Here is a 27,363-nt window from a genome sequence, read left to right on the forward strand (position 1 = left end):
AAGAGGATGCAGATGCTTCTGTAAATAAATGGGTTTTTTGCCTTTTTTTTCTAGGCTTCACATATTTCTATAAAGGAAAAGAATACTGGAAATTCAATAACCAGGTACTTAAGGTAGAGCCTGGATATCCCAGATCCATCCTTAAGGATTTTATGGGCTGTGAAGGACCAACAGACCAGGACAAAGAACGACATAGCCCACAAGATGACGTGGATATTGTCATCAAACTGGACAACACAGCCAGCACTGTGAAAGCCATAGCTATTGTCATCCCCTGCATCCTGGCCTTATGCCTCCTTGTATTGGTTTACACAGTGTTCCAATTCAAGAGGAAAGGAACACCTCGTCACATACTGTACTGCAAACGCTCTATGCAAGAGTGGGTGTGATAAAGGGCTTTTTCCTCCCTTTCTTTCCCAGGAGTTTGTGGTAACTTGAGATTCAACACAAGAGCTGTTATGCTGTTTCCTAGCTAGGAGCAGGCATCTGTCAGCCTGGATCAAGGCTGATCTTTAAAACCCAGGGGGTCGCCTGTCCTGCGCCTGAGTGTGAATCCACTCATGTGGGAAGCTTCCATGACACACAGTATCTGCCGTTTCTTCAGTCCTTTGTCTTTCTTCGTCATTCAGTTCTAGGTCTTTCCTCTGCACGCTCAATGCCCAGTACACTTTTAGGATTAACAAATGAAGAGGAAAAAGAAGAAAAACAAAAAAGAAGATTCTTCTTAATGGTTTCAAACATTATTCCCTATCTTAACCCCCCCCCACCCCCGAACTCCCTCCCAGAAGCTTGATCACATTTCTGGAGGGGCAAGAAAAAAAAAAGTTTTTGCTTAAAGAAAAAAAATGTTTTGAACAAGACCACCCATAATTGAACTTTCAGGAAAGTGTGAAGACCCAAAACAGCTTTGTCTCCAAAGAGGATTGCTTTCTGTCTGCTATGATCTAGTCCTTTACTCCTACACGTAATTTTTTTGTCTGGTGGGAGACCTGGATGACACATGCAGGACGTTAGACTGTTTGGACAGCCATTTTCCAACCAACAAGGGGCCAAAATATCTGCAATATAGTGACAGCCTTAATGATACATCCATTTTGCGTTTTATACAGCTGTTTGGAGCTATGTCCTCAATGTTTTATCACATTTATATCCATATAACTAAATTCAAACAGAACCTTTTCATTGTTTTGAGGTGTTTCTTTTCTCCCCTCTTTCTCAGCTCCTGTACTTTTGTTATTCTATTCCCCACCCCAAGCTGTAGGAGGCCAGTTGCCCCAGGCCTTCATGGGTCTGTCAGTAACACTCATTACAAAGCATAGCAAGAAGCAGTTTGTCTCTAAAGTGGATCACGGGGAATTCAAGTAGCAAAGATTCTTACAAGGAAATGTGACACTAGTATTACATTGGCATAACCCTTTGAGAACTATCCTATCAGTTTTCAGAGTCTTAGGACACTAATCTGGGTTTCTGTTAAATTACAGGGCTGCGTAGTGGTATACACAAATCCAAGTTCATGAAGTTCAACGTTTTAAAATAGAGACCCTTTGATCACAAAGTGCATTAAAAAAAAAAAGATGCACATAATTGCTAAAATGAAATTGTGACAAACCGAAACTGACAGGAAAGATATTTGACAAAAACCTTTCTGGCAAAGAAAAGAAAATAATACACATAGAGATTTTAATATCATCTAGCATTCTACCGGTAGGCTCTAAAAACTAAAGAAATAAAGCAACTGACCGCAATATTATACCCGAAGTCTTTTTATCTCAGACATATTGAATTTCTGTTTCAAACTCCATTGCATGAAAATTCAATTTGTCTTGGTATATGATTACATGCAGGTAAGCATTACAGTTTCAAAAGTAGGCTAATACAAGGATGACTCTGAGGTTGCATGAATATTCTCCAGTGCAATACCCAGTGCATGTTTCCCATAGTTCTCAAAGGGTTGGCAAGACTCGTGGCTGTTCGCTGTCCGTTCCATCACTGACAGAGCCAAGGGACCACCAAAGCATTTCATTGTTGAGTGTGATTTGTCCTAACAGCAGTATTGTCATTTTCATGAGACCTGCAGAGCGGGTTTGTATCAATATTTTTTTCCTAGAGAAAAGTCAGCAACTGACAGACCTCTTTATTGATTTTAGGAACTGCTTCTTGCAGTGATAGGCTTTACAGCTACTGGGCTGTGAACTTATTAAAGATGGTCAGAATGAACGCACCCCATGAGTCAGACTCTGGCTTTGTGTGAAAGCCAGGCTTGGAGGGGAATTGCTTTTGAAACAATGAACAGCTTGCCTTGAACTTGATTATTGATCTGTTGACTGTCATTAACCACAACTTAAACATTGTCTTCTGTGAGAAATTTCCAAGTAGAATACTATTCTATGTCTTCACCCTTTGACCTTTAACTTGCAAACTGGCACAAGTGAAGGGGATTGCAAGATCTGATGTTACTAATAAATCTGGATTGTTAATTTGCTTTCTAAAAACTGGGTTATCACTATCCAAGTTCTCAGAAAAAGTCTGAACTGTTTTCTTAGGGAAGGAAGAAATGAATGTGAACGCACATCACTCTGCAGGTGGGCATTTTGTTATCAGAACATGCACACTCTAAAGTTAAACTCCAAGTAGAAGTGACTTTTTATTTGGTGTTCATATGATTTCGTGTCCAAATTCATCATTTTGCAATGAATTACAAAGTTACAGGAAAAAAAATAACCTCAAATACTTGAATGGCCAGTGTGGCTTTTATATAAAGCAGGAATTTTATACTAGTCAAAAAGATTTCTTACTCATTTGCTAATATACATTACTGGATCGTTTTTAATGAGTGTAGGTTTGCATTATTCTTTGGAAATGGATAGTTTGGCTGCCTTGAATTTATATTTATACTTAACATAGCATGAAAATTAGTATTTTTTGTTAAATATATGTTTATGATTTGGTCACAGGAATACATTATAATCATGTGCAGCATGCTGAAAAACCTTGCAAAAATTTCTTAGGGAATAAATATAATATATATGCAAGGATAAAGGAAATGAGCAGTTTGGGGGAAAGGTCAAAGTATAAAAATTTGTAGTTCAGGATTCATTTTGGCAAGATTTCCTAGACTATATATGTGAAGGCAAAGTAGATCAAGAGAATGCACCAGAATCAGCCTATAGCATTGCTTTAATTCTTCCACTGAAGTTGCTGCTGATATTGTAGAGTTTATTCACTATTATGGATCATCAAATAATATTGACATGAGCTCCTTTATGCAATGTCTTGCATGTAGATTTTTTAAAAATATATATTTTTACAATTTTGTGTAAATGAGAAAAAACCCTGGAAATTAGGATTTGCTAAGCATATTAAAAAAAAAACCCACATCATTTCTGGCCATGTCATAAAAATCATTGAGGAAACTTCATTCAAATACACTCAAAGTTGATTTCTTATCTGAAAAAAAGAGTATTGCCTTACTTATTTGTTACCAAATTTTAGAAAAGTATACAAGACAAGAAAATTGATATATTAGTGAAAAATGATGATTTTTCTTGTGAATGTGTCTGAATTCTGGCTCACATCAATGGATAAATACCTTTTGTTATATGTCTGAGTATGAGATGGAATTATATGGTTCATAAAAGGTCTGTGTGTTAAACTTTACCTTGAGTGTATAGTCCTAGTTAGAGTAGAAAAAATTGTCAAGCTATGAGACTACCAGAGAGATAAGGGAAGAAAGAGAAAAGAAGTATAACTTCAATCATAATCATCACTGACTCCTTTCTAGGACTTCATTTTTATCACTGGAAGAGGCATTTTTTTTTCAATTACTGATACTTTCTCCTCTTTTAGAGTAGGGAAAAAATATCCAATTGGAGTACCAAAAGTGAGAGCACCTAAATTGTCTAATTTCATACCAATAGCCATTCTGTGATTGAGTATAAACATCCACGGGCCATCCTCTAAAGTAAAAATAATACAACAGAGACCCTCAGCACCCAGTCAGTCTGTGTCCAACGATCCCAGCTATCCATTTGCCAGTAAAAAGAGCTTCTATGGTTTCTCAAGTTGAAAGGAAAATAAGTTCACAAACCATAATAGTACTATCCAAAAATTTTCTCTGTTGATGTTTCTTATTTCCCCCTGTTACATCCATTTTAAACTGACTTCACAATATTACTTTATAATAGTCAAAAGTCATTGAGTCAATAGTCTACATGGCTTCTGTATCATTATTAACTGCCTTAGATAAAATATCTCCTATTGCTGATCAACATGTAATTTCCACAAAACACAGTTGTTATTCAGAAGTACATTTTCAGTTTTAGGAGTTTTGAGAGCAGCCATATATGACACCAAAAGTCTTTGCAGAATCACAGTACCAGCAAGTCTATAGGAAAACTCTTTTGTTTACTCCAATATTATAGCCAACTTAGTATACACTATGTGGCACCAAGTGGAGCAAGTTTGTGCTCTAAATTAGAAAGCAACATTTATGTTGAAGGAAATATAAATATATAGATATATGATAATATATCTGTATATATATGTATATATATATTCCATCAAGATATTTAAAAACATGGCATCCAATTAAAATATACATACTACTTTCTCTGGTCAAATATTAATTAATTCAATTCAATTCAGGAAACATGTATTACTAGATGCCGGGAGCACAGATATGACAAACGACTCAAGGGGAGTATATAAGATAATGGAAGTGACAAGGAATGCACAAGAATTCATATAAGGGCAGAATTTCATAATCACAAAAGATAAATTCAGATTAAGTGTTGCAAGAAAATGGAAGAGTGAGATCCAAATCATATTTTTCTGTGTATGTCTAAACACTCATAGTTCTCTCATTTTTAATTCCATTTTTATGAATCACCATGAATTTAATGTTAAAGGGCAAGATTTCTACTAATCAACTGCCTGTTAATATGGTAAGATAGATGTTAAATTGTAGAAAATGATGATATTGCTTTAACCGATTATACTAGTGTCATGTCAGTATCTTTAAGCATATGTGGAATAGATTAATGATACTTCAGCCTTCGGTTCAACATAAAAGCACCCCAATGAATTTGAGATGTGACAGTACATCTTCCAAAAAGGTCACACAAAACTTGAAATCAGAATGTTGTCAGTAGAGGAAGTTGTGTTATAATTAATTGTGAAAACAAAGTTAATACAAGATGTTATTATGAAGATTATGTGATAAGAAAGGGATTTCAGACATGTTTGGGAAAATTAATAAGTTCTGAGATTGGTGGCTAAATGTTATGAGCAACTATAGAAACAACCATATGAATGGAATAAGAATAGGGCTTTTGATAAGCAAAGTAAAATGCAGGCTATTTTGAGGGGCTTTGAAGGGTAGGTATGCTTCAGCACATCACAAATGTCAAACACACCAATGCACTCCAAATGGGAAATGGGAAATATATTTGATATTTATCATTCTGAAAATTTGCCCTCTGTTTAGTCTTTGCAGTTAATATCTCCCTATCTGAAAAGTCATCACAGGAAGTACTTTGCTTTTATTAATGAATGTATGATATGCATGAAAACAAATAGCTACTTGCAGATCCATGTGGCATTTTCCAACTTTCTTATGAGACAGTTTTCCAAAAATTAAGAATCTTATCATCGTTTAGAAGTAATCAAGCTGAAGCTATAGAGACAAAGAAGAAAAAAAGAAGTTTCATGATCTTAAGAAAAGCTAAATATTTGATCCATATGATCTAATGGAAGATCAAGTAAACATGGTATAGAGTCTGAGAAATAAAAGTTCAACATTTGTTGTATACCTTCTATGTGCAAAGCACTATGCAAGCAATGCGAGATACAAAGATAAAAGCTTGTTAATTGCAAAGTGCTTACCTTCTAGAAATATATACATTCTACAAATGATTGTACACAAAAATCTACATATCTCTCATTATAACTAGAAATTCTAGTTTAACAATTGCATAATATTGAAAAGTGCTATCTCATGGACCACACTCAGTGTCAAATGGAAGCATTTAATGTGAGTCTCTAATAATGGAACCATAACTGCAAGTTAGCATCCTTCATAACACTTTTAACCTCAGCATCTGTGTATATATTCTCTTCATGCATAGACTCCATCTGAATTTGAAGGAGATTTAACCAGAATGCACCCTAATTAGAAAGTTATGAAGAGATAAAAGCTCCATTCAATCATCTTGCATAACTTTGACAAAACTTGCCTTAATGATCTGCCTTTGTGAACATGCAATCTTTGCCTGATATACATTTTTCAAAGTGGTTCAAATGTTTGTTCCACAAAAAATAACTTTTTAAATGATTCTAAAATGGCTCAGGTCAAATTAATCATGTTTATTTTTTTAATAATAGTGTTTGGTTACCCTAAGTACAATATTTAAAAGTTTTGAAAGTTTAAAGAAGATGTGGAATTGGAAAATTCCATTCATTTTCTTGTTTGAACATTATAATATGATCTTTCTGTTTTAGATAGATGCATTGGTGAGCCTGGAATAGGATATGGCAAGCAAAAAGTACTTAAAGAGGGCTGATGTTTCTATGAAGAGAGGTACAGGGGTGAATCTTAAAAGAATTGATTGTTTCAATGAAAACTTTAATGTAATTTTTTTTCACCTATACTTTTACCTAAAGGCAGTCAAGAAAAAGAAGAATACCACTACAAACATGACCAATAAATATAAAATATAAAAATTCTCAAACTTAGAACACAATTAAAAGTGATTAATATATACAGATCAGCTTTACAGTTAAAAAAACATAATTTGAAGTTAACTTGTACTGATGTTGCTCTAGAGATATTATCTGATTTTTGTCCTCCATGTGCCAATATTTTGAAGGATACATTAAGTAGTGCTGAGTAAAGGGAACAGAAATGGCATGTAAATGTGTTGTGAAAGTTTTCAGACTTCAAGCTCTACCACAGAGGTGAATGTGCGTGACCTGCAGAATAGATGAAAATGAAGTTCATTAAATATGTGAATTTTAAAGAAAGTAGCTTCATGTAGGTGATTGATCTCAGCTTCCATGAAAGAAGACATAGTAAGTGGAAGAAGAAAAATGAAATGGTGATGAAATGAGGGAGTTCTTGACTTCTGAAGATATTTCTTGTACATTTTATCACCATTTTCCACATGAAATAGCTATTCATATATGGCAGCATTCTCTGTGTGCATCTTTTTGTAGCACTGGCATTGCTTAAATTAGCATTTAGACATGAGAAGCTTTTAACCTAGGTTTTCTTAAATGCTTATAAATTACACAAAGTGGTAGGATTAGTTTGTGGTAAGATATAATTGTCTTAAGATGTTATTGTCCATGGAATAATGTGATGCTGTTTGTATACAGTTGTTGGCTAGAGCATTTATATGTTATGCCTGGCATAAAGTTCCATTGTGGCATCAGTAGGTTACAGCCCCTTTTGTTTTATTTGATTTTGATTTTTGGAATGCTCATTTTCAATTGCTTTAAAAGCAGCTCCATCTATGACTATATGTTTTTTGTACAAATAACGCCATACCTTTATTCATTATTTCTACTTCAGTGGCTTAAGTGGCAATTCTCCTAGAATGCAAGTTTTCCCATCATCAGGCATCTCTTAATTCAGTCTCATGTTACTCTCTTATCTCTTGGCAAACATCAGAATCTACTCCATTTATTTTGTATGAGAATAGTTTAGTTAATTCCCCTTCTAGATCAAAATTATGGTTTAATTTATTTCATGTATAGATATATATGTACATATATAAGCACATGTGTATACATACATATATGTAAGTATACACACATATAACATTGTGGTCCCTTATTGACGTTAGAAAAAAAGATATAAGTAGTCCAGAATTTTATAAATCCCTTCTTGCTCTTCTCAAGCTTCCATTCTTCCTGAATTGAAGAACATGATTTTGTACCCATTCAGTTCTCATATTTCTATCTGATTTTATCTTACTTGTCACCACAAAATGCAGTCTATGGTGAGAGAGTAGCAACATATTGATAACAGAGTATAGTGAGTGTCTTTTTCATTCCATGCCTTTGCTTGAGCACAAGCCACATTTTTTCTCTTTTCCCCAAGAAAATTCTCCAGAGGTATGATTTCCTTCAGCCCTTCCTGAAAGCCAGAATTCAGGTGAGTGGCTAACTCTGCATAAGGCAGAGGTGGTACCCAAGAAGTGTTCTTCTTCTTCTTGTTTTTCCCTTTTCTTTCTGTATGTGCCTAAACATATTTCATTGAAAGTATGTGCATTTCACTCCCTTCCAAAATGCCTTTTAATGGAAATTCTTACTGCTTATGCAACTCTTTCCCTGAAAATGGTAGAGTGCTGAGTATGGTGACTGTTATCTATTGATAAGGCAACAAAGGAAGTTTGCATTTGGAGAATATAACAATTATGCAGGAAGGTAAGTACAGAAATACAGTGCTTTGTATATGATATAGCATTGCTACATACATTTCTAATACATTGATTCTTATGTCTATTTTCTTTTATGTATAAAGTGCATATGTATTAAAAAGGGAATGAAGAAAGGGTATTGGCACAGTATGTGCTTTCCCTCATTGGATAAGATCAAGTCAGCATTTCTACTGTAGATGTTTATTTTCAAGGGCTTAAAAACTCTGCCAAAAAAAAAAATATTTCAGGCTTATGGTCTAAGAAGAGCTCCTTTCTGCAATCTAAGTTTAAGGAATTATATGTTCTTCTTTTTATTATTACAGGTGGGAAGTGGATGTTTACCGGGCTCAATTTTGAGTCAATTTAACTTAAAAACAATGTTTTGAAATGGGCAGGTGATAACTTGGTGGTGTTAAGGAGAAATAAGGCCCAGATTGTTGGTATTTGAAAAATGGCCTGATTCTTCAGTGCTATAAATCTATTTTCAGGATACTTTTAATCTGGATACATGTATTACCATTGTTTAGATCTTGATAGTGGATCACTGTGACACTAAATACAGATTTATTGATTCCTCTTAGATTATCTATTATAATAAAGATTTACAAATATACAATATTTATATAGGATAGGTCTACTAGACAGGTTTAAAATGTCAAATCCAATAAAATAAATTATTCCCCCCTGCCAAAAAAAATTTGCACATACATCTGTCTACTAGATTTAATAAGCAACCCAATTCCAAAGGAAAATCAAGTCTTGAGGTAATTGACATATTTTATAGCTTCCTCGAAAACTATCATTTCTTCCCTTTTTTTTTAAATTAGGTTAAATGAGAGGAATTAAAACTGAGGCAAACTTTTACGTAAACAGTTTTAAAGCTGTGAAGCAGAGAGAAAGCCAGGAAACTGAAAGTTAAGGCTGGAACCTTTTGGCATTTCCTTTTGTCTTTATTTTCATTCCCTCTAATGTTGTCAGTTTTAACTACAGTATAAGAAAACATTTATTCTTTGGGATTTGTTTTTGGATCATATTACAATTTTAACATCATTTCAGCGGACTTATTGGTATCTATAGTGTTCTGTGTGTAAGCAAAGAAATATAGAAGCATTTGTTTGCATATTAAAAGTTAGAAATTGAGAAGGATTAGAGTTTTTAGGGGGATTGCTTTTCTTTTTTTCTTTCTTTTTTTTTTTTTTTTTTTGCTCACACAGGATTCTATACAGTAACCTTCTTGTACCTGGCATATGTTATTCCTTCAGGCAGCTTCTACTGACAAACACAAAGCTTGTTTGTGTGCACATGCAAGGCTGACTACATGGTGCTAAAGTGTATTATGACTGTCGGATATAATCAGGCAAAATTTTGTGGTGCTTAAACTAATTTTTCCATTGATTTTTATTGATCAATGCATTGAACAGTGTTTTATTATTCACAAGTTGTCTTTTATTAGTAAATCAAGGCCTCATAGTGCATTGTTAAATAAAATGGGTTGATTAGTCTATGTAACAGCTCACCAAGCTATTATCTCTTTAATTCCTTATAATGTTGCGTCATTAAAGGTCAAGGGGTCATGATATTAATCTCATTGCTGTAGACCATTAACATGACTGAACATTTCCAATCAAGTACTTATGTTTACAAGCTATAACCCTTTGACTGCTGCGGCAACCTTTAACCACACCAACATCACAAGCTAGAATCATCAGCATGGTTTTTGCCATGGCAATCAAAGAGTTAAGGGCTGTGCAGTGATTTGTTTTATATTTATTAATTTCTATTTATTTTTATTTGTTTTCATTCAAGGAGGGGCCTTGGGGTGGGGCAGTTCTTGTCTGCTGTAAGTGTCTTAACCAAGGGAAGGGTTAAAATGGCTTTTTATACTATTGCATCTTCTGTATTTACCATCGTTTCATTGTGTTGTAACTTAAAAAAATTCTGTCAATAAATAAGAGAACAGAAAAAATGGTTCATAAAGACATTGTGGTTTTACTCCATGTTTTGTCCTACATAAGTTACAACCAGTGTATCCCATTTACCATACATAAATGACCTTATTCACCTTCATTCTCCAAAGACTAATAATCCATGTGGAACAAATAATTGAGCACCACTCACTCAGATAATACCATTCAGAAACCACCATAACTTTGGCCTTAATGATAAAGCAATTTAGTCAGAATTTTGTTTGGATCATCTAGGTTGTCATTCTGTTTCTCTAACAAAAATTTGGTGGATTTTCAGTAAGAGAAGTCAAAAAATTACTAATAGGATTGATTAGCAATCAAATAATATGAAGGCATTATTGATAAATTCCAGTCACCTAGCCCAAATGAACTGCACCCTTGGGTATTAAAGGAACTAGCATTTTGATGGCTACTATTAATAATATTTAAAGATCATTAAAAAGGGGGAAATACCAAAAAAAGAGTAAATGATAGAAATTATGGGATAATGAATTTAACTTCATATATTGGGCAGTTCTAGAATGAACCATTAGCAAAATCTTTAAAGCTGTAGTGTAAAAAATCTTTGTAGCTTTAGTGACAAATATCTAGTATAGCTTAATCAAAGACAAGTCATTCCAGTCTAACTTCATTTCTCAATTTGACAAGATAAGTTAATAATCAGTAAACATTTATGAAGTGCCTCCTTTGTGCCAGGCACTTTGCTAAGTGCTGGGATATAAAAATAAAGGGGAAGGGGACATTTCCTGCCTTAAAATCTCCGAAGCTCACTACTAAACTAGTACTTAATGGAACTGTTGTGAGTTTACTTCTAGATTTTAGCAGAGCTTTTGATAATATAACTCACATTGGTCTCATAGACAAGATGAAGAGGTGCAAACAAGATGATAGTACAGTAAGATAAGAGTTCAGATGGCTGCATCTAAAGAACAGATGGTAATAATTTAGTGTCTGGGACAATTAGGTGACTCAGTGGAAAAGGAGTTAGGCCTGGAGATGGGAGGTCTTGGGTTCAAATTTAACCTCAGATACTTCCTAGCTGTGTCAGCCTGGGCAAGTCACCCCAATTGGCCAATACCAGTCTTCTGCCTTGGAAGACACTTAGTTACTATTCTAAAAAAGAAGATAAGAGCTTAAAATATATATTTTAGTGTCATTATAACAGGAATACATAGTAGAGTAACACAGGAGTCTGTGTTTGAACCTATGTTATTTTTTCTCCAGGGACTTGAAGAAAAGTATAAAGGATATGTTTATCAGATTTAAAGATGACACAGGTGGAAGGGAGCTCTTGAAAACTGGATGATAGAGTAATGTTTCAAAAGGAACTTGGCAAACTAAAGCATTCTCTCTTAATTTTAAGATGAAAATCAAGAGGAATAAATACACTTGGGAATTTAAAAAAATTAACTTTATAAGAGCAAGATAGAAAAGGTATTTTGAGATGGTAATTATTAAAAAAAATTCTGAGGATTTTAGAAGATTATCCCCAGTGTGATGTAGTAGCATCAACCCCTACTGAGATGTAACAGCCAAAAAAAAAGCAAATCTGATTTTGGGTTAAGAGTGATAGCGTCTAGGAATAGGGTTGTGATATCCCAACTATGCTCTGCTTTTGTCAGACTTAACCAGATACAAGAATTTTTAAAGAACTTTGATAAACGAGAGTGTCTATAAGAAGATTGCAATGATTTCATATGGCAGTATCAATATCATATTAAATACAGTGGAAATAATTGAGGCTGTTTAATGTTTAAGATGCTTAGGGTGATGAGATATGATTTATAGCCTCAAATATCTGAAGAACTGCCATGTGGAGGAGGGGAGGAACTGTTTGGAAAAGAAAAGGTACAAGAGAAAGAAATGGAAGCTACAAATAGGTAAATTGAGCCTTGCTGCCAGTAAAAGCTTTTTAAATATAATTCTATCTGCCTAACCTTTGAATGGGCTGCTTTGAAAGAAAATGGACCTTCCCTCTTTGCAGGTCTTCAAATGCTATCAAGGGTATCCACTTTTCAGGCATATTATAATATGGATTATTTGCTGATGGTCTTCCTAGCCCTCAATTTAAGTGATTTTTAGGAGTCCTTTTTAAAGTATATCTGCAGGAGAATCCCACCTGAGGAAAATAACCCCTTCCTTATGATTATGAGGAGAGTCCCATGGTTCTGTTATGCCTTGATATTTTTCTTCCATGTCAATGAAGAACTTTGATGAGATCTTGACAAATGTGAAATCCTTTCTGAGTAAGAGTGCCAGTATTTCATGCTGTATATGGGTTGATAAAAAGCAAGAAGCAACATGAAAAATAGGGCAGTGGATTTGGAATCATAGGATCTGGAATTGAATGCTAAACTCCTATTTATTATCTTATGCAAATCACTTAATTTCTCACCTTCTCATTTTTATCCTCTCTAGCACAGATTTGATAATAGTACCTACTTCATAGTGTTTTTATGTTGTATGATAATATGAATATAGCATTTGCAAACTCTAAGGCACTATATGAAATTAGAAATTATTCTACTCTTGTTTTCATTATAATCTCTCTGGATCTAAACATTTTTGACTATAAAAGAAGGTGGTTGAAATAATGACAAGCCCCATTGGTAAAAGAATTCTGTGAACAGGAATGTTTAGCTTTAAAAAGTAAAATCTTAAGGGTCATGTGACTTCAATTTCTAGAAGGATGTGGAAGAGATATTAGACTTGTTTTGTTTGGTACAATAAGGCAGAATCAATCAAAGAACAAAAGAGCATGTAATAAACAAATATAAAATGATCAAGGCAGCAAGGTGGTACAGTGGGTAAAGTGCTGGGTCTGATGTCAAGAAGATTCAAGTTTTTGAGTTCAAATCTGGCCTCAGGTACTTACTAGCTGCAAAAAGGAGCAAATCATTTAACCCTGTTTATCTCAGTTCCTCATCTGTAAAATAAGCTGGAGAACAAAATGTCAAAAAAAAATCTAATATCTTTGCCAAGAAAAACCCAGATGGGTCACACTAAATGTCAGACATGACTGAAAAGACTCAACCACAAAAACAAAATAGTTTTTGTCTTCAAGAAACTTACATTTCAAATGGAGAAGGCAATGTACATGTATAAGAACATACTTTTTATAACATATACAAAATAAAATGTTAGCATGGCACAGTGGATAAAGAACTGGCTGAATCTTAGAAAAGGAATGTTCAAGTGCCACCTCTGACACATACTAGTTCTGTTAGTTCCTGGTGTTTAGACAACATTCTAAGATTATAAGTTTTAAAGAAATAGCTTATCTGTACTAGAAGAGGGAATTTCCTCTTGGAAAGTTCCCCATGGCAATAAAATGGCAAGTCTAATTGCTAATCTCCATGTAAATGAATCAATGTAATTTTGGAAGGGAAGATACTAGCATTCAGTGTGATATGACCACTTTTGACCTGAGTCTTAAGGACAAAAGGAATTTCTAGAGTGGAGGGAATGAAATCTTGTAATGGAAGATAGCCAATGCAGAAGCATAAGCAAAGGAAATGGAGTATTAAGTGCAGAGAATAGTGATTAGATCAATATGGTTGGTTTGAAAAAAAAATATTCAAGAAGAATGGAAAGGTAGAAAGGGACTAGTTGTAAAAAGTTGTCAATGACAGTTTATATTTTATTCTTTCCTTGAATATTGCTTCTAGCTTTAAAACTATAATGATAAAATTAATTTGGAACTACTGTTGTTTATTGAAATGGAGACAGGAGGAATAAATATGATCAGACCTAAATTTAAGAGAAAGGATTTTTGCAACTGTGGAATGATGGAATGAAGTAGAAAAAAGGTTTCAGATAAGGAGACAAAAAAGAATTGCCTTAGTAATGTATTCAATCAATAAGAAATTATTAAATATGTCTACTAAAATTTAGATACTGTGCTAGGTCCTGGTTATACAAGCACAAAGATTTAAGTAATACCTATTTTTAGTTAGACTACTTTCTCAAAGGGGAGAAAATAAACAGATAGATAGATAGATAGATAGATAGATAGATAGATAGATAGAGATGCAATATAATATAAAAGCTGTTGCAATAGACTAGGTGAGATGATAAGATTATGGTCTGAACTTGGATGGGGGCTATGTGAGCTTTGATATTGGGACACATTCTAATGATGTGGAAATAGAAACAATAAGATTCAGTAACTGATTTAAAATAGTTGACTACCTGGGAGAGTAAGATATGTTTGTAGGCAGGAAAAAGTCTAGTAGATAAGGAGGGATTTTTTTGGAGGTGGAGATGATTGTGAGGACAATTTGCTGGAGATGACAGTAAATGATAGGATCAAGGATAAAAATAGTGATTGACCTTGGATAGAAAAAGGACCATTCTTTTTTATCAGAGATTAGAGGAAAGGAGAGAATTTGTAGGGGCACAGGGGAGAGTTGTCAAAATGAAGTGAGGTAAGGAAGAATTAGGAAAGGAGAAGATGGAGCTCTAGGCGATTGACCTCATTTTTCCTTTAAAATATGAAGCAAGAATTTCACCTAAAAGAGTGAGCAAGGAGTTATTGTGGAAGCCAAGTAGAGAGGAGAAAAGCTTCAATATTCATAGTTAAAAATTCCTATCCAGTTTTGGAGCATGGTCTAGAGAATGAGAAATGGGTAAAAGGACCATTTTGCTACAATGAGGGATGAGTTAAAATTAACTAGGACCAATGGCCAGAAGTCGTACAGGGGTATATTGGGGGTAAGTATATAGAAAACTTCCTAAAAACTAAGAATCTACAAAATAGAATGAAATATCAGATTTTAGGTTGCAATGAATTCCCCATCACTGAAAAGCTTCAAGTTGATCTGTACTATTACTTATTTGAGTTATTAAAGGAGAATTTTTGTCTTAGATAAATACATTGAAGAGGTCCTAAGATTCTTATCTACTGGCATATTCAATGGAATTAATAAATGAATGAAAGAGAATGAGCTAGTACCTAAAGACTTATATGAATATTGTAGCATGGTTCAAAAGAAAGAACACTGCAGCTGGAAGAAAACTTAGATTCAAACCTTATCTCTTTGAATTACTACTTGTGTGATACCAACAAAGTAATTTAACTGGCCTTGGCTTCAGTTTCTTTATTTGTAAAATGAGAAAGTCAGTTTAAATAATCTCTAAAATAATTTCTAGCTCTGTATCTTTGGATACTGTACAAATTTACAACAAGGTTTATTTTAAAGATAAGTAATGAATGAATTTCTATGAGAATAAAGGAAAGTGTTATCATAAATAGACAACTGGATCACAAACAAGAAATGAAGATTAGGACTAACTAGAAATTAGTTTTCTTTAAGGAAAAGAAAAACCTCAAAAACAAATTCAGAAATGGTCACAGAAGAGGTACATGGAAAAATCTACATTGATCAAAAAATTGTGCTGAGTTGATAATGCTCATATACAGGAAGAATAGATGCATTTGGGAGTGGGCTAAAAAGTGGCATATAAAGTATAAGACAAAATGTAAAGTCATTTATCCAGTAGGAAAACCTATCTAAATTGTTGTTAGGTATTAGTTATTTCTCAGGAAAGAGACCTCATAATGACTGCTGACATTTTCCTAAAAACATTGGTCCAAGAACAGCTGCAGTCAGCTAAGAAAGTTTTGCAAATAGTTTTTAAATGTACTGGAAATAAAACAGGAACTGTGCTCCCAACTTTGAACAAAAGCAGTTTCCAAACCCTCAAGGACTGCCTAGTGATCTGCCATACCTCAGGAAAGATATAATAACTGAATTGAAGAAAGGACCCAGGAAGGTTAATTAAATAAACAAGGAAGTGGATTGTTTAATTTAGTTTGCTTCATTGTATCCTAGAATAGTTTCACCTGAGAAAATTCTTAAAAATTTGAAAACATTCTGTTTGCAACAAATTAAGGGAAGGCCTTTACAGTAGGTCCACTTAGCAAAAGTATTCAGCACAGCATTTGCAAGGCATTGTAATAAGCAATGAGGCAGCTATTAATATGGATATGTTTGCCTTAAGGTTAACAATGCACATTTGCATATGTTATCTCATTTGATTTGAAACACACAGACACAGACACACACACACACACACACACACCTCCCTCTGTTTCATTCATACCCTCCATTTTTGGTAAGTGGATTTTATGATAGCCATTTGGACATGGATAGAAAGCAGTTTAGAAAGGTTGTGGCCTTTCTAAAATTTCTCAGCCAAGAAAGAGTAGGCCCAAAGTACCAAAATTAGAACCTAGGTCTTTTCTTTATTTTTAAGCATTTAATTAAATGAAATAACAGTTCTATAAATGGAGGTATGCCTTGTAGAAATGATTACTCTAGGAGATTTCATAGACCCCAATATTAATAGATTAGAGATGATTCAATACTCTTTAGAACCATAGCATATGAGATAATCATATAAATCATCTTATCCAACCCCTTCATTTTATAAATGAGGAAATGGAACTTTAAGGAAGTCTAATGACTTGTTGCCAGACCCTTGGCTAATGAGGAGCAATGCTGGACCAGAATAAAGTTCTGACTACCAGTGAAGAATCCTTCACACCTTAACCCACTTTTCTAAGAAAAAGAGATATATAACCAATTATTAAGGGGAAATTAGAGATATTTAAATTTTATTCTTGAATTCTTAGCATGTGTTATACAGTAATACTATAATGTTCTCCTTTGCCATCACCTTCAGACATAGAATACTGGGTCAGAAGGATCTTTGTTTAGACCCAGTGGGATTCTTTAATGTCCTTATGTGATCTATTCTTCATTTTTCCAATTTTGAGGTCTAACAATGTTATGTTGTTTTCATCCTGACTTATGCTACAGGTAAAGAATAAAACTAACAATTCTGTGCTACTTAATAAGTGAACCAAGCATCTTACATGTTTATTTCTGAATCTTAAAGGCAATCTTGCCATTATTGTCATTATTATTATTATGTGACTTTATCCCCAAAATTCATTTTGCCCATGAAGTGTCCATTGACCACAACCACAATTACCAGGAACATCCCATTTCTGTTTTTCTCTGACATCCTGGGAACAGATAAATGAAGGATTATTTGTTCCCTCGGGCAACTAATCAGTTTCACTCTAAATTTTTTCTCCTTAACATTTTTTTTTCAGTTTTATCAGAGAAAAAGGTCAGCTATAAACTTCATAATAGAGTAGTGTGTTAAAACTGGGTGGAGGAACAATCTATGTTATAAGGTAAAATCTAAAACTTACTAGTTAGGAGATGCTGGTCAAGTTGCTGCTTAGTATCTGAGTTTCAATTTCCAAGTCATTAAGGTGCAGAGAATTCTACCTCTTAATATCAGACACATTAAGTTGCCCTTTCACTGCAGCTCTTCATGCAGAGGCTGGGTGGTGATGTGATTATGTTGTAGAAAGAGTTCCCTTCTATATACATATCAAAGGAGACAGGCTCCAAGATCCCTTCCACCTCTGAGATTCCATCATCTTTTAGTTATTTAGATTGCATTTTGCAGTTACAAAGGGCTTGCATTCACTACAAATAGACTTCCTTTGCTTGGCACAGAGGACCACCTATAGATAGCAGTTACAAGCAAGGAGTTAGATTTTCATTTAGGCCAACTATTGAAACAGATCTGTGGCTTCATAAATTTTAAAATTTTCTCCAACAATGTAAACCATAAAATGTCCTGCTTGCCTCTCCTATGCTCCTCTGGTCCATGTTCTCCATAGGTTCATCACAGGGGTCCTCTTGTAGGGGCCTTCATTGCCTACTCCTGACATAACACGGGTAATATTGTTTTATTCTGGCTATGCAAATATCATTGCCCCTTACCTTTGTCATGTGAATAATTTATCTTTTTTATCACATATAGCTTTTATTAATTGTCTTTAAAGTTCCTTATTTATTATATCTTTTCAGCCTTATCTTACCACTAGGTACCTTCTTGTGGTCCTCTGGGTATTGTTATTTTAATTTCTTTTGGAGTCCATATCTTGACATCATACAGAAACATCATTAGAATATTGGTATTAAAAAGGGGCCATTTTTTCCAAATGGGAAACTTAAGATCACTAAAGAAAACTTTTTTCAGTTTAACGCCAAAATATGTTTCCTAATAATAGGAACTGCCTCAAAAATGAAATGATCTGCTTGGAGTATAGAGTCCTCCATATTGAGATGTCTTCAGGAAAGAAATAAAGATCATTATCCGATTTGGGGAGCTCTTTTCATTTGTGTTTCAGAGGCCCAAAGGAAATCTGAACCCTCTGAAAAATAGAAGCCTGCCGTTTGGAGGAGAAAAGATATATTGCAATATTAGAATTCCCTCAAATGTAGGATAGATATTGAGTGCTAGCTGAGGTAGTTGGTGACCACTTGTGACTAGACAGACCAGAATCTGGTGCATATGCTTTCAGGACTTTGGGTTATCAAAGGAGGAGCCATTGGAGGCTCACAGGGTATGAGGCATTCCTAGGTCCCAACCTTTTTGAATATTATTTTAAGTAAGTTCTAGGGAGGGAGACATCCATCCAACGCTCTCACTGGATTGTACAGAGCATAATACTGAGTACAGAATCCAAGGATTGAAAGTGACCGTTGAGGCTGTCACACTGAACTTTGGAAATCTCTTGGCAATAGACAAGTGAACTGAAGCCTAAAAGTGTTAAGAGACTTGTCCTTTCAGAAAGCGTCAGAGGTAGGATCTGAACTCTTGTGTCTCTCTTGTGTCCATGTCCTGTGCACTTTCCCACAGTTACTCATGAGTAATTCAACTCAAATGAATTTTTTAAAGCACTTACTGTGCTCACTTCACTAATTATTGGTCTGAGCTTAGCAAAGGCAGTCAGTTCTCTCCAAGATCTTAAAATCTGTAGACAGATGTGAGAACCATAGAAAGATTAAATGAAAGATTATTTAAAGAGAGAGTACCAATAACTAAGAGGACTGGGAAGACATCCCATAGGAATTAGTGCCTTAGAAATAGATGTTGGTTTTTGTTCAGTTGTTTTTCATTTTTGTCTAACTGTTATCTCATTTGGGGTGTTCTTGGCAAGAAGTGATTTGCCATTTCTTTCTCCAGTTCATTTTACATATTAGGAAACTGAGGCAAAGAGGATTAAATGACTTGGAAAAGGTAACACAACTACTAAGTGTCTGAAGTCATAGTTGAACTCAGGGATATGAGTCTTAGATAGGCTATTTAGCTGCCCTTAGGGAGAGGTTGGGAGGTATAAAAATAAAGAGCACTTTTGATTCTTACTGTGTGCTAGGGACTGTGCGAAGCACTGGGGAGAGGAGAAAGGGAAAAAAAGTCCTTATTTTCAAGGAGATTACATTCTAATGTGGGAAAACAAAATGAAAAAGGGAAATGAAAAAGCAAGAATGGGGAGAGAGCAGTTACTCACATTTGGTATCTTAGAAAAGTATAGAAATTTAGAAGAAGAGCTAGGAAATTAGTGAGGGATTCCCCTTGGTATTTTTGAACAGGCCAGTAACATGATCATATTATGCTTTGGAACACTTATTTTGTCAGACTTGTGGAGGATAGACTGAAGAAGGAAAGAATGAAAACAGAAAGCTTAAAAGCAAAAGATAAGGTAAGCACCATGAACAAGGGTCATAGCCTTGTGGGTAGAGGGGAGTAAAATGAATGGATGCTAAAAACATGTGGTTTGCATGTAGAATCTCTAAAAGCTGCTTGTGTACAGGGGAAGAGCAATATTTCATCTATCAGCAGGAGATTTCATGGGGAGCCTCATCCAGTACAGTAGAAGGAACATTAGACTAGATAATAGGAGACCTTGTTTCAGCCCTGATGGTTCTTCTGCCACTGTGTAGAGGACATAGGTTTCTCGATCTTAAAATGACAGAACCGTATCTGAACTGTATGTCAATAAATATTTATTAAGTACCTCCCTAGAGATACAAAGAAAGGCAAGAGACAATCTCTGATCTCAAGGAAATCACAATCTATTGAGAATAACAATATAAAAACATCTAAGTTAAAGAAAAGCTATATTCAGTATAAATGGGTGATAGTCAACAGAGGGAAGGCACCAATATTATTAATAAGGATCAGGAAAAGTTTCTTATAGAAAGTAGGATTTTAGATGGGACTTGAAGGAATCCCAGGAAGTCATGAAGTGAAAAGGGGGATGGAGAGAATTCTATGCTGGAGTGATAGTGAAATGTCATAGAATTGTGAGAAGAAAATCTTAGAGGATTTTGAGATAAGGCATAAAAATCGTGGAAAGGAAGGAGAGGTCAGGATTGTAAAGGGCTTCAAATAGCAAACTGAAGATTCCAAAATTGGCTAAGGAGCAAGACCTATGTTTCGAGAAGATTAATTTGACGGATGAGTTGAGGATTGCCCAGAGTGGGGAAAGACTTGAGGCAAGTCTTACAAAAAAAGGAAATGCAAAGCCCAGTTGAGAGGCACCAAGAGGCTGTACTAGGGTGGTGGCTGTCAGAGGAAAGGGGGGGCATATGGGACAGATTCTATGAGGGTAGAATCAATAGGACTTGCCAAAAGACTGAATATGGAAGGGTCTGATATTGCATGAATATCTTAATTTAGGGCCGAGAAATATGGCACCAGGAATCCATTTGCTTATATAGTCATATGACTAGCTAGCATTTAGATAAAATAACACTCTCTGGTCCTTGTAGCTTTGGCATCTGATTTATTCCACTTAAAAACTGACTATGCATTATCTTGTCTAATGCTATAATTGTCTCACACATGTCTCTCTGTTTTGCCCCACAGAAAAATAAAAGTTCTAAATACCCTGAGGATATGGACCAGTCACATGTATTCTTTGTAATCTGGATAACTCCTAGACTGTTACTGGGCACACAGCAGACACTCAATATGAGAAAGCATGTAAAATAAAACAGAATGGCAGAGAATTGGACTTCAGAGTAAAGATTAAAAATCCTGATACTGCTTTTCCTCAAGAAAAAAAAATGACTTCGAGATATCTGTGGGCTGGAAATGTTCCAAGTTGACTTAGTCTTTGACTGTGAATTATTTAACGTATTGACAGTGATATTTGATTTGAAACTCATTCATTCCTTCACAAAGTCACTAAGAGAAACACCTCCTAAAGAGCATGCTTAATTGGCCAGATGTTTGTGTGAAATTACTGCCATTAATCACAGTATTGATTATGCTTCTCCTGCTTTCCAGCACTCTTCTATTTTTAACCAATCACCTGAAGTGGCGTAGAGAGCCATCCTTGTTATCCCTGACTTTCTAGTCTGCTATTTAATTGATAGGTGAAAAATTCATTGTACAACATTTAAAGCTACAGACTGTGTTGAAGCAGGTAGTTATTTCTGTCCCTACATTTGCCACAAACTGTGTAAGCTATAGGGGACAAGCAAAAGGTGGGGTACATTTTCTGTAGTCAGCACAGATCAGAGAATTGTCTCAAGATACAATGAGGAAAGGAGTGAAATTTGTTTCTGGTTACTTATTTTTATTCTAAACAGGATCTTCCAATCTCCTGATCACCAAACATTTTCAAACCCCCTTGCCTCTTTCACCTGCCAACATCTGTCTACTGCTCCACTCTCAAAAAACTAGGGAACAACTCACTCTAGGCAATGTGTCAGCTGATCACAGTTTACCATTTTCAGTCTATCCAATGTATTTGTACTTTAATAGGTGACTCTAGAATATTCAACAATTCAGCAATAATCTTCCCAGAATGCTAACAAAAATTACACTAGTGATATAATGGACTTAAAAACAAACAAACAAACAAAAACAAAACAAAACAAACAAAAAAAAACAACCTTTACCTTCCTTCTTGTAATCAATACTGTGTATTGGTTCCAAGGCAGAAGGGTGGTAAGGGCTAGGCAATGGGGGTTAAGTGACTTGCCCAGGGTCACACAGCTGGGAAGTGTCTGAAGCCAGATTTGAGCCTAGGACCTCCCATCTGGCTCTCTATCCACTGGGATACCTAGCTGTCCCTATGATGGGCTGATTCCCCAAATACCCCATCCTACTAGTCTCCCTAACCACAAATTTCCATTACATCTCCAGTAAGGCTTGGGCAGATGAAATTCTGAAAGTAATTTTTCTTTTTACCAGAGTGAGTTCATGTAATACAAAAATCTTTCAGATGGCTTTTCAAAGGGAATGGTGAAGAAAGGGCAGACTCAAGTACCCTCTGATTGCCTGGATTGGGGAAGGAAATCCTCAAATTCATATCACATCTGTACACTTCCTTGATAGTGGTTAGAGTGCCAAACCTGGATTCAGGAAGACCTGAGTTCAAATCCAGCCTCAGACCCTTATTAGCTGTGTAATTCTAGGAAAGTTTTTTTTAATGCTACTGATCTTAATTTCTTCATATGTAAAATAAGCTGGAAAAAGAAAAGGCAAACCACTGCAAAAAGGCCAAAAGTGTAGGACATGACTGAACAGCAAGAACATACATGCTTCCTGCTCTCCTTTTTTCCAACAGATTTAGACATCTCTTGCCTGTACATCTCTATTTTAAGAAAAATTTAAAATTATATTTGAAAGTAATATTCTGAAAGTAATTATCAAATAAAGGAAACTAGTCACCAAGTATTTTATTAAACTACTTGGAACTAAGTTTTATTCTGTTTGAATTGTTTACCTAAAAGTGAAACTTGTGTTTTATGAAAGTAAGAAATAACTGCATCAACTGAAACAAAAACTCTCCTCGATTCTAGCCCACTATAATTCTTTGTCTTTAAAATTTAGTGTCTTTGGTAAAAAATAAAGACTATAGAAACAGGAAAGAAAAATAACCTATTCTGTCGACCTCAGAGTGATCTTAGATAGCACAAATTATTCAGACATTCCAAAGGAAATTACCCTAGTTTACTACTGGTACTGTTATGCTATTATTCTAGAGTAATAGCAAAAAGATTATTAATAAATATTTGCTTGTTAGTTTACTAATTCTATGCTTTGTGCTTGTAAGGAGCTGGCATATGTTGACATCTTCAAAAGGATTCAATTTCTTCCTTTGGCAATTTTTCTTCAGCTCTCTTCTCTCCAGTTCAGTTCAAATTTTCTACACTTGTAGGATCTGACCACAGGTCCCTCACAAGGCTTTGCTGCTGTGATCTATTCCAGACTCTTAATAACCCGCAACCTCCTAAGCAAATAAGGTCCTAGCGGCTCTGTGAGGCTTCTGAGATTTGCATGTAAATATTAAGCAGTACAACCAAATGAATAAGGCTAGATATAGGAAAACATATCAGGCACCTGTGAGAAGCTGTAGAAATCCTAAAAATAATTGCCTTGTGCTGGGGAGAAACTGGGTTGTACAGTCTGTGCTCCTTCTTTCCAGGTTTTCACAGACTTCCAGTTTTTAAGAAAACACAAAACAACAAAATGTTGTTTCATACAATTAGTCTACTGAAAATTTGTTGAAACAGGTGTGAAAAAGTATTTTGGTATGTTACGGATGAAATGAAAACATGAAAAAATGGTGTGAAGTTTGGTTTAACATATTTACATAGTTCACATTTTAGAGGAGAAAATATTTGGTCTACAGAAAGTGAGCAAAAGTCATTGAATTAATACATGGAGAAAGAATGTTTTGCAGCATCATTTGATGGTTGAAAAAATGGCCTGAAGAATAACCTTTCTGTGACAATTAATTGTAAAGTTAATAGGGATTATACTAAGCTGTTAGTAAAGCCAGCTAATAAAATTGAATTCAAGGATAAAGTCATTTGCCAGCCAAAGGTTAAACTAGAAAACTATAGGAAATGCAATAATATGTCAGGGAGGCCAGTGGTGATATCTGGTACCAGACCCACAGAGCACCAAGGTAAGGCAGGTCAGCCTGAATGGGAAGGCTACTTCAAGGTGGAAAGTGTGGGAGGCAGAAGACCTACAGGGACAGTGTGCTCTAGATAGGGAAGTTTAAAGATGGCAGCATTAAGTCAACTCTTAATGGAAGTCAAAGCCCTTGTTATTATAGCCCTTTGGAAGGGGGGGTGGAGGTCAAGAGAGCAATTCCTATGTGTTCATAGTACAAAATCCCCAAGGCAAGACCAAGCCCAATTATTCCTATGGTTAGTCAGTAAAGGTTTGTTTCTAATATTGGATTTCTGTTGCTCTTTGACTGTATCATCCCCATGAGTTCAAGGGAGAATATGCTTATTCCTTAAGTCCCAAGTCAAAAATATCAGCATGGCCTACAAGGACTTCAGTGCTTAAAGTTTGTCATATTATTCCTTCTGTACTTTTCTGATGATAAACAGGAAACCTTCAAATTATGAACACTTGAATGACAAAAAGGGCTGTTTATATCCTGCCTATGTCTTCCGTTCCTTCACTTCTTCCAAGGAAATAGTAACCAGGTTCCTCAGAATGAGGAGTCTGATCCAAATATCCAGCACTGAAACTTCCTAAATTTGTGACTTTATGTTGTTTAAGTCACTTAATCCTCCTGAGCCTGTCTCCTCACCTTTAAAATGGGGATAAAATGCTTCCACTACCTACCCAATAGATTACTATGAGGACAGTACTTTGTATGCTTTAAAGTGCTAAGGAAATGTGAATTGTTATTATTTCCATTTACTTATCTTCCCCCATTAGGGGAGTTATTCGTATTATCGTGTTCTTGATTCTCTTCTTTTACAGTCCTTGAAGTTCAAATAAGTCTACCTCAGGCAATATATTTTCTACATGTGCACCTAACTGAGTTCTGAGTTATTTCTTTTTTTATCTTTTTTTTCCCAGAAATAAAGACAACTATGTTTGCCTAGCACAATGCTTGGCATCTAGTAACCCTTATTGCTTGTGGATGGACTACTTTCTCCCTCTTCAACTGCTTTCACTTAACACTTGCTCAGTTACTTTAGGAAATTGCTCCCTTCCTTCCCTCCAATTTTGTTTTCCATTTGTGAGCTGAGAAAGACCAACGTTATCACAGCTTTCCTAGTCTGTAATATTGGTTAGGAAACCTGGTTTGGGCATCACTGCATCATCATAAAAGCCAATAACACACAAAGCAAGCAGTTTCACCTGGGGAGGCTCAGAATCAAAAGGAATATACTTGGGCATGAGTTCAGGAGAGATAAGCGAAGAATGCAACCAGGCGAGCCAGAGGAACATTGGTTATAATGTCTAGCCACAGCGTATTGAGCATCAAAAGTCCTTCGGGGAATTTGTCTTTCGATTTGGCACCACCAGCTTTTCCTTCTTTGATCTTGGTTTGTACAGGATATCTGTGCTCTGATCTCCTTGCCACCAGGGCAGTTAATGTAGGAGTGTCCAGTCTCTCCAGGATATCTTTTGTTCTTGACACTAACTATATGGTTCTCTGACCATATCCTCTCCACTAGTATTCTCCAAGTTCTTCCTTGCCAAAGTTACTTGAAGCTACTCATTACTACTATGTACTTCTCCATTGCCATGTGGCTAACCCCTAAATTTATGCTTCAGGGACATATTTCAAAACACAAATCCATACAACATCTCTGGAGGAAGATGGTGTTAAAATGGGAACTTTAATTCAAGAAATAAAAGTAATTATTAAAAAATATTGTGATATGATTTCTGAAAACCAACCAACTCTCTTACCTGTGTTTCAGTTGTGTACCCAATTTGCTGCCCATTGCACCCCCCACCTTCTTTTTCTCCATCTCTTTTTGTCTCTGTCTCATATTTTTAACAAATTTTGATTGAATAACTACATCTGTCTGAAGCATTCACAATTTATTACAAATATAGATGCAATATAAAATGCTATGTATTTGTATGTTCTATATTTATACATACTGATTGCCCAATTCCATGTTTTTTTTTTCAAACTAAACAGTATCAGGACAATAGGAAGTAAATATGTTTCATCCCAGGGCACCTGTGTAGCATTTAGAACATTAGAAAAATTGAGGGAAGTTCTACAGTAAAACAATACAATTTGAATAATTTAAAAATAAGCTTCTGGGACATGCATGTTCATAAATTGAGAATTACACTCAGTTTCATATCAGTTTTCCTTTATTTTTTAAACCAGTCATCCACTGGCAAGTGCGAATTTTAAGTCCTGCCTCTCATCATCATACAACTTGCTAGCTGAAGCCCAATCCAGAAGGAAATGACCCTCTGACTGCTGAGAAAATTAAATGCTGCAGGTTTCTCTTGATGTTTTCTTACATATTATGACATGAAAGGGATGAAATATAATAAACTCCCAATGGCCTTTGAAAATTTAAATTGGAAAAAGTATTCTCAATGTAATTTTAATTAAAGCAGCTGGATTTAAGCAGTTGAGATAGATAAGGAATTTGAAGTCCTAAACCTTAATATATCACTTTGATAGGACAGATTATAGAAATTGTCTTTTAAGGATAAATCTCTGCTGGTTTGAGCCAGAAGAATAACTCCATCAGATACTGTGCTTCTAGGCATACTCTTGACTCTTTTTTTGGGTTTCTATTTAATTGTCTTCTTGCCCAGTGGATTAAATAAAGATTACTGTTTATTATCTTCCTGGTGTTTTACAAGCATTAACAAATGAATCCTAACATGTCTTCTATAAAAAAAAGGTAAATCTGTCCATTACCCTCATTTTGCAAATAGATTAATTGAAGGGGGATTTAAGGATGAGAGTTATGGCTAAGAAATGACTCTCCATCAAAAATGTAAAATCAGAGATCAGATTTCTTGCCTCCTACACTTGACTTTTGGACTAGCTCTCTAACTTTTAGACTATATAGAAGTATGTCACTGATTATTTGATCTATAATCTGATCTTTGAGAAAACTTTACTGGCTTATTATTATGTTTTGTCCACAAACCTGAGGCAGAGAGTTGGATCTGAAATAGGACCCCAGGCTCTTAATTTTAGAGAGTTTATAGATATGAGGTCAATTATTAGTATTACAGATAGTTATTGACACTCATTAATGACCTCCTATCCCAGAATGCAAGCCTGGATTTAGACGTTTTCAGCAAGCCTACCATCATATTGCACCTTCATGCCTCCATTGCCT

At 35.1% G+C, this 27,363-nt stretch overlaps 1 protein-coding gene across 1 annotated transcript in view; it reads left to right on the forward strand.

Moving 5' to 3' along the window:
* The window catches only part of MMP16 (matrix metallopeptidase 16), a 373,571-nt gene extending 369,832 nt beyond the window's left edge, over positions 1-3,739 (forward strand). Inside the window, exon 10 of the mRNA XM_001368488.4 lies at positions 55-3,739. Within this exon, the coding sequence (XP_001368525.1) occupies positions 55-389 (335 nt within the window). The 3' untranslated portion in view covers positions 390-3,739. The remainder of the gene's footprint in view (positions 1-54) is intronic.
* Positions 3,740-27,363: the final 23,624 nt, after the last annotated feature.

This window comes from Monodelphis domestica, chromosome 3 (assembly GCF_027887165.1).
Source record: "Monodelphis domestica isolate mMonDom1 chromosome 3, mMonDom1.pri, whole genome shotgun sequence".
NCBI lineage: Eukaryota > Metazoa > Chordata > Mammalia > Didelphimorphia > Didelphidae > Monodelphis > Monodelphis domestica.